Source organism: Hibiscus syriacus, unplaced genomic scaffold, assembly GCF_006381635.1.
Source record: "Hibiscus syriacus cultivar Baekdansim isolate YM2019G1 unplaced genomic scaffold, ASM638163v2 tig00111493_pilon, whole genome shotgun sequence".
Lineage (NCBI taxonomy): Eukaryota > Viridiplantae > Streptophyta > Magnoliopsida > Malvales > Malvaceae > Hibiscus > Hibiscus syriacus.
In genome coordinates this window covers 581,781-590,991 of record NW_024063102.1, presented here as the reverse complement: position 1 = coordinate 590,991, position 9,211 = coordinate 581,781, and the positions used below count along the sequence as shown (strand labels likewise).

At 35.2% G+C, this 9,211-nt stretch overlaps 1 protein-coding gene and 1 pseudogene across 1 annotated transcript; one reads left to right on the top strand and one right to left on the bottom strand.

Annotated features, from left to right (window-relative positions):
* The first annotated feature begins 3,055 nt into the window (after window positions 1-3,055).
* LOC120163732 (protein ASPARTIC PROTEASE IN GUARD CELL 2-like) lies at window positions 3,056-4,553 on the top strand. Its single transcript, XM_039173580.1, has one exon. It carries the CDS (start codon window positions 3,074-3,076, stop codon window positions 4,547-4,549), a length of 1,476 nt encoding a protein of 491 aa, XP_039029511.1. The 5' UTR covers window positions 3,056-3,073; the 3' UTR covers window positions 4,550-4,553.
* A 2,424-nt stretch (window positions 4,554-6,977) lies between these two features.
* LOC120163688 lies at window positions 6,978-9,003 on the bottom strand (annotated as a pseudogene).
* Between the last annotated feature and the right edge of the window lie 208 nt (window positions 9,004-9,211).

Here is a 9,211-nt window from a genome sequence, read left to right as displayed (position 1 = left end):
TCCATCCACTCATTCACCAAAACATTTATATACTGATATACAGGGATGGAGTGAGGGAGCGGTTGAGAGCAATCACTCTTTAAAAATTTTAAATTACTATATATTTGAGATATTTTTTATACTTTTTATTAATAATATATTTTCGTCCCTATAACTTTATAAATTCGCCTCTCTAAAAATTTTAGAAATCCACCCCTAAGGTAAGATTTTGCATTCGTTCCTACCAATAAAGCCTTGGGGTTACCAAAACGAGAGATAGTTTAGAGAATTTTGAGAGAACGTGAAAATTTTATCCGAATAAATTAATTAGTTTATGAGTTTGATTGTTCAATTAGTCCTCAGTAATTAGTATACATGGTGAAGTTTAAGAGGTTCGGCAAGTGAGGATGATAATGTCTGATGATCTGGTCCACGGATTTACATGCTTTGGAAGAACCTCTCATATTATAATGAAAGGAGAAAGGGGGGAAAAAGTGGAAAGATTGATTGATGAAAGAGGGAAAGAGAGGGTTGCTATTAGAGACTTGTGGAAATTGAGCTACATTGAACTTGATAGTGATGTTAATTAAATAAAGTAATTATCACTAGCAACCATAATAATTTATGTTTCAAGCAATTAATTAAAAATATAACAATAGACAGTTGATATTAACCTTTTTTTTATTTTTTTAATAAATATTTTTTTATTTTATACTGTTAATTTTAATTATCTATTTTTAATCATATGACGATTCTAAATTTATGTAAAATCAAAAAAAATTTACATTATATATATATATAGATAAAGGTAATGGTACTTTAGGTTTCCATCAATTAATTTAAAGGAAAAGAGAAGACAGCCTTTTCTAATTAACATTTTCATCGTGGGTGGATTGATATTGATGTATGGTTCATTTCTAATTTTTTAATGCTATATATTTTATAATATGAATATGCTTTTTATTAATATTTATATATAATTTTATTGTTAATAACGATATTAATTTTAGATTAATTGTTGATCATTGATTTTTTTTCATTTTATGTTAAGTTATATTAATTTTTGAATTAGTTTTTTTACGAAAGTGATGAATGATTTTGTCTCTTTTTGTAGTACTTTTTTTTCTTATTTATTCTCAAGATTGAATTTAACGTCATATCTCTAAATTCAGATGGCGTTTGTTTGATTATCCTATTGACCTATATTCACTTTAGACCCTTAAATTAGATATTGATAAATACTCACAATCATCGAAGATAAGTTGTGATTGAGTTGCAATAATTTTCAACGAATCATCATTATTGTATAAATTTTTTATTTTGGTATTAATGTTATTTATCCTTCACTACTGATAATGATGTTTATTTGTTCTTATAATTCATTCATTAAATTTATATATATATATGAATCTTTTTATTCTAAGTAGTTAGTTTGTTCACTTCAACTATTTTTAAAAAAAAATAATTCATGTTATTAATTTATTCTGAACTTTTAGACTTTTATTAACTTATAATGTTTTTGTTTAATAAAATTGAAAGATATTAAATACTGATAAGATAAATATGCTTTTAAAGGTTGACATAAAAAGGCTCATGTTAAAAGATTCGGGGCTAGTTTGGTATAATTTTTTAGAAGTAACTTTGAAAAGTGTTGTATAAAAGTGCAGTTTAGAATTTAATTGTTTGTGATTGCTCTTAAAAAACTGGTTTAAAAAAATAAAATGTTCATTATAGACATTATGTTGTAAATTATAAAATATAACATTTAAATTATATTTAAACTTCTATATAAATCATACAAATTTAAACCATAATAAATTTAAAAAATATTATTATATATGAATTATATCAATTTAAACTATAATAAAAATATAAATAAATATAAATAAAAAATATAATTATAATAAAAATATATTTTATATAAATATAAATACATAATTGAGTGGGGCCTATGCATTAGTAAGGGTAAAATTATAATATGCTTCCAAACGCGAAGTTAAAAATGAAAATACTAGAAATCCTAGCTTTTGCGATTAGTTTGAAACCGCTGTAATCTTTTTTTCATTTTTTAGTCATTTGACGTTGATTTTACCAACCGTCAAAACAAGCTTTTTAGTTAAAAGTGTTTTTAGAAAACAACACCAAACGAATCCTCAATATCTTTTGCTCTCATTGTGGTTAAAAATATCGTATATTAATAGTGTAGTTGTATATTTATGAAGATGATTTTCAAGATCTTCCAAATTTGTGATAGTTTTTTTGTTGGTATGTATCTTTTGAACATAAATTTCTAGTAAATTATAATATGTAAATAAGTCCTTAGATAGACATATATATAATCCGTCAGAATAAAAATTCAAATTCTATCTAATGGTTTTGACTTGTATACTGACTTATAAATAGTCATAATAATCTTGTAAGTGACAGAAGCATTAAAAGTCACTATAAATATCTCCAACTAAAACTAAATATAGATTGAAATTCTCGTAACTTTTATATTATCTTCTTCATTCTTCATCTTCCATCTTCCATCTTCCATCTTCCATCTTCCATCTTCCATCATCTATTTATGATCGATTCTCTTTAAAATAAAAATATCAATCAATGATTGTTTTTTCAGCAATCGTGATTTTTTACTCAAAATAAAAAGAAATGAATCGTCAACAAAAAAAACAAATAAAAGTTATTATCATCAATAAGAATTTATAAAATTTATACTTGTAGATCTAATTATTCCCTTTAGAAAATTTCGCTTCCACAATTTCAATAGTGTGTGGACAAACTATAGTATACACAAAAATGTATATATACACTATACAGTAATCAATTACTCGGGTGTCAACATAACACCTACTCATTAAAGCAGAAGAAAAAAAAAAGTTGGAAAACAAGACACAGTTTCCCCCCTCAAACAGTGATGATGATCAATCAGTCCAAAAACCAAAACAGAAACCGCTTTAAGCCTTTAACCTCAGTCTCCAAACCCCACATGTCCTTTTCCTTGTACGCATCCCCATGCCGCAAATAAATTCCCCACTACCCTCTCCTCCTTTCTCCATTAACATCCTCGACACCGAAAAGCCCCACCTCCATCATGTCACCAGCTTCACCCGCAATCTTAACGGTCCTGGCGGCGGTGCAACAATTAACTCTATGTAGCATCGGCGTCGCTGCCGCTACCTCTTACCTCGATTTTCATCTTTTGAACGTCAATCAAACTCTTATGGGGACCAAAACGTTTAAGTTTAAGCCTCTCGAAACATCTGAATTTCATCATCTTTCCAACGTTAGCGGAAGTGATGATCATCGGGGGGAATGGGAACTGAAACTTGTCCATCGAGACAAGTTATCTTCCGGCGTTAACTCTACTTTTCATCACGACCATGGCCGTCGTTTTGATGCACGTATGAAAAGAGACGTGAAAAGGGTGGCGAGCCTCCTCCGCCGTCTCCCAGGCGGCGGAACACACGACGGTGACGATGCTTACGAGTTGAACGATTTTGGGTCGGATGTCATTTCGGGAATGGCTCAAGGAAGTGGTGAGTATTTCGTCAGGATAGGGGTTGGCAGTCCACCGAGGAGTCAGTACATGGTTATTGATTCGGGTAGTGATATCGTTTGGGTTCAGTGTCAGCCTTGTAACCAATGCTATCGACAATCCGACCCGGTTTTCAACCCGGCTGATTCCGCTTCTTTCGCTGGAGTCTCTTGTAGCTCCTCCGTTTGTGACCGGCTTCAGAATTCGGGTTGCAATGCGGGTCGGTCCTGCCGGTATGAAGTTTCGTATGGTGATGGATCTTATACAAAAGGGACCCTGGCGCTTGAAACGCTCACTTTTGGTCGAACCGTGGTTAAAAACGTGGCTATCGGATGCGGTCATATTAACCGGGGCATGTTCATCGGGGCAGCCGGATTGTTGGGCCTTGGAGGTGGATCCATGTCACTCGTGGGTCAATTGGGTGGTCAAACGGGTGGTGCATTTAGCTACTGTTTAGTGAGTCGGGGCACCGATGCATCCGGGTCATTGGTATTCGGTCGTGGAGCGATGCCCGTCGGGGCTTCATGGGTCCCTTTACTACGTAACTCACGGGCCCCGAGTTTTTACTATGTCGGGCTTTCGGGTGTTGGAGTAGGAGGTATTCGAGTTCCCATACCTGAACAAATTTTTCGACTTAACGAATTAGGGTACGGTGGAGTTGTTATGGACACCGGTACCGCGGTGACAAGATTCCCCGCTTCGGCTTACAATGCCTTCCGTAATGCTTTTATCTCACAAACGTCTAACCTTCCCCGTGCCACGGGAGTGTCCATATTCGATACATGTTATAACCTATCAGGTTTTGTCTCGGTTCGAGTTCCGACAATATCATTCTATTTCTCAAGCGGACCAACCTTAACCCTACCCGCAAGGAACTTTCTTATCCCCGTTGACGATATGGGAACATTCTGTTTTGCATTTGCCTCCTCCGATTCAGGAATTTCAATAATAGGTAACATCCAGCAAGAGGGGATCCAAATTTCGTTTGATGGAGCCAATGGGTTCGTAGGGTTTGGCCCCAATGTTTGTTGAGTCAAATGTCATGAAATTTGCTACATATATATACATATATAGCTTTTAGTTTCTTCAACTATATTATATAATTATAAATATGAGTATGATGTTACTAATAATCGCATGTTCTACTTGTCTTTGTAGTCTACGATCTTGATTGAAGTTTTGGCTTTTTTTCTCCTAGTGTAAATAAAGTTATATATTTGCCTAAAAGAATCTATATGTAATTTTGTGCAAAGAGGACGCTAAGGGCATGCAAGATAAGAGCATGGGTCAAATGTACCCCCAAGGCGGTCAAAATGAACCATACGAAAAGTTATGTTTTATTTTGATGTTAGAGAATTCTTTTACATGAGATGAGAGCACCCTTCCACTTTTACAGTGTGCATATCAATTTCTCATTCTAGTTAATGCTATTAAAAATTTATATTAACATTGAATCTTGAGTGATTTCAATCGTAAAAAAAAATATTATTCTTTTTAAAGATCATGAATTCAAGTAATTGTATTTATAAGATATATATATTATCAATGATTAAAATGTATTCCGAACAAATATTACATTAAGAGACCACTAAAAAAATAAACTGGAGCTTACTAATTGACATGTTAAGAGAGTGGAGAGTGGAGCTAAGGTGGCACTTTTTATAGCAGAAGGGCGATGGAGGTTTGGGTGGAAAAAGACATTGATTGACCGCCACCCACCACCTTAACTTTATATTTTTTTCACTATCAATGTCAGATTCATTTGCCTGTCTTCTTCACAAACACCTCTAGGCTGTGTTTGGTACAGCTGAATATTCGAAGGAGGGAGAGGAAGAAAGCAAAGTGATTCTTGGAAGAGGAAAAAGTGTTTTACTTGTAATCTTTATCTGTAGACGAAAGCAAATTTTGGAGGGCCACAAAGGGTGAAAGACGAAGGGAATCAACTAAAGCGAAGTCGGTAGTATCTTCCACCGCACAAAGACTAAACAATGCTTTCTTTCCATTACCCGGACCAATAATTTGAGCCTCCAGAACCCAAATTTATGGCCCAAAGTTTACTTCTCATAATTGTACTGTGGATGTTGAAGCCAACTCGTGAATCCAAATGAAAAAAAGTTCACCCGTTTAAGATTTTGGCTTTCTGTTATACTAAAATTTGAGATTTATGAGTGATTTTAATAATTAAATTAAAAAAATTAAATTTTAATGAATAAAATAGGAGTGAGAATATAATTTAATAATGAACGGTCTAAATATTTAAAATATAAAATAATCACATTTTCTTAAATGTTCCATGTATAAAAAAAGGAAAAATTACACCGTTCCTCACCGAACTATACTCTCTCTCCTATTTTTCTCAAGCAATTTTCAATTTTTATATTTTGCTCATTAAACTTTACAAATGGAATCATTTTGCTCACTCCCCCGTTTCCTCTCTAACGACTGATGACGTGGTCTTTTTTATTTTTTAATATAAAATAATTGAGAAAATAATAAAAAAACATAAGGTGGTTGGATGCCACCGTCAGCCGCCGTAGATTGTGGTTGTTCAATCCCAAATTTCATAGGTCGTTTTGCCTCTACTCCTTGATTTCGAATCCGACCTCCATTTTATCGGAAGTTGCTCCAAAGTCCACGAATTTGAGATTGAAAGTGATGGAGCCGAAACGTTTTAATCGAGATTCACGAGTTTTGGGGTATTTTTCGGTGAAACAATCACCATATTCGGACTCAGTGGGTCAAGATGCAAACGACCACCATCAGTGACGGTGGACTATGGACGGTGACCGAAATGAAAATGACATGGTGTCCGGCGGAGAGAAAATGAAGAAGAAAAGGAAAAAGGGTAAATTACACAATTCATCATTGAGCTTTACTCCCTCTCTTATTTTACTCACCAAACTTTCAATATAAGATTCAAAACGACGTCGTTTTGGTGTATATTTGAGTTTTTCAAAACGATATCGTTTTGATGTTTGTGTCACGTCATAACACCATTAAATAGCTAACGACAGTGAATAAAATGATTCAATTTGTAAAGTTTAGTGAGTAGAATAGAAAAATTGAAAGTTGGGTGAGAAAAATAGGGAAGAGAGTATAATTTAATGAGAAACAGTATAATTTATCCTATAAAAAATGGTTACGACTATTATATCAATAACGGTTATGCAAAGCTGATAAGTAGCATAAAGATTGTAACTTGTCTATTGAGATGCGTTCTTATTTATATTTCATCTTTTGTTTAAGTTTTTTTATATTATTTTTTAATTTTTTTATTTTATGATTTCAAGTGGTTAATTTCTTGAATCAATGATTATAAAAGAAATCATAATTATGTGTTTAATTTACGACTACTATAACAAAAATTCATTGTAATTTTAAATATTTATTTTTTAATAAAACTAGTTGATTCTATTTTCATAAAAAAAATTACCCAGAAATAATGTTTCTTCCCATAATAATTATTAGTTAAATTGTACTTGAAATTACAAATGGAAAAGGTAAAAAAAAAATGTGGCCAGTACAGTAAAAACATGAATATTTCTATTTTGGGCAGATTAGAGTCAGCATTTCACTGACTTATCTCTTGTTTGTTTCCCTGCAAGGTGGCATTGGTTTCCCACATAGGCAGAGATTATGAGCATAAGCTGAAGCAGGGAAGATGTTGTAAGGCCGACCTTGTGGGATCTCTCCGCATAGTCTGTTTGCCCTGAAGCTTGAATGTCTCATACCCTTAATGCCCAACAAGCTTGCTGGGATCTTTCCAGTGAGCCTGTTGATGGAAACATCGAGCCAATGAAGCTCCACCAATTGTCCTAAACTTATCGGTATGGTTCCAGTTATCAGGTTCCTCGAAACATCCAGCCTTTCGAGTTCGACCAGATTCGAGATTGAACTTGGTATCTTCCCTGCAATCTGGTTGCTCCCTATATTCAACACTTTTAAAATTCAACCCTTTGGTGAATTCTGGTATTGTACCAGAAATGAGATTGTTGGACACATCTATAACCTCCAAGAAGCTGCTTGTTCGGTTATTTAGGATGACCGAGAGAGAGCCGATTACGCTGTTCGAATGAAGATCGATAGAGGAAATCCCATCTGGGACTTTGAGCTCTGAAAGATCAAACTTCAGCTGGTTATTTGAAAGCTTCAGCTTCTGCAGACTTGTCATGCTTGATAAAAATGATGAAATGCCTCCTGTGAAGAAATTGTTGGACAAGTCTATGGAGTTCAATGAATCTGGTCTTGTAAACTTTGGGAGGCTTCCTTTCAGTTTACAACCAGCTAGGTTTACATCTGAAAGCTGTCTGTCTGTGATCCAGTTAGGGACTGTCCCCAAACTGAGGTTGTTGAAGGACAGGTCTATTGACAAAAGTGAAGGGATTCCCCCGCTAGAGACATCTGGTAAAGGGCCAGTGAACCCATTTCTGGATAAATTAAGGTGCCAGAGGTTCTGCAATCTTGAAATAGACGCTGGAATGTGACCTATAAACTTGTTGCTACTCAATGAAATACTAGTGAGAGACTTAAGGTTCCCTATCTGGTCTGGGATGGTTCCAGTGAGCTGATTGTGGCTCAATGACAGATATGACAGGCTGACCAAGTTGAACATGGAGATGGGTAGGTGATCCGAGACTCGGTTATTCGATATGTCGATGAACGTAATGTTTCGAAACTGTCCTATAAATTCAGGGATGGAACCAGAAAATGAGTTGAAGCTGAGATCAAAAGACTGCAAACGAAGAAGAGTTTTGAAACTAGAAGGGATAGGACCTGACAACAAGTTTCTTCCTAAATTCATCATCACAAGGTTTCTCAAATTCCCTAAGCCTGGTGGAACTGTCCCCTTTAGACGGTTACCAGCCAATGAGAGTGTTTGGAGATAGGACAACCGACCTAAACTTAAGGGAATGTACCCTTGAAGCGAATTGTCTTCAAGGACCAACTGTGTAAGTCTGGTTAGCTTGGAAAAGCTATCAGGGATTGGACCTGAAATAAGCTTCATCCCGCTTATGACCAACACCTCTAGGAAAGGCAAACTACCCAGAGAAGAAGACAGGGTACCCTTCATGTAGAGGGCACCATCCCTTGCAGGACTTTGAAGAGCCAATGTAGTGACCCTTCCTGCTGGATTACATTCAACACCTTCCCAATCTCCACCACAGCAATCTGTTCCAGTCCATGAAGAGAGACTCTCCGTTGTGTCCTTCACGATTTTGGCTTTGAAAGCGAGCAGAGCAGCTCTGTCAGCCCCTGAACAAACAGGTGGAGCTTGTGAGATTGTTTGAGCTAGTGACAATGGTGGAAAGGGAAAAACTGAACAAACGAGTGCAACTTCAAAAACCCAGATCAGAATCTGCATTTTGGGAGGTGGGTCTTGATCTAAACACAGAAATTTGTTGAAAATATATAGGGTTTTCCACTGATGCATTCACAAAGAGGGATTGTGACCGTTTGATGAATCACGCGAATCCTAATTTCAATTTGAACGTTGGAGCGCGACTCATTCAAAAATCTCCTCCACCTTTTTGGTAAACCAGTTTGGCTTAAAGTCCATGCTTCATACTGTGTATATAATATGTTTTCTTCGTCCACCATTAATACTCGTGAATAAGGACTCGGCTCTTGCCTCCTGCCCTTCATGTTTTCACAAGTATTGAAACTTGTCACATGTTTAAGTATTGTTTTAGTCCT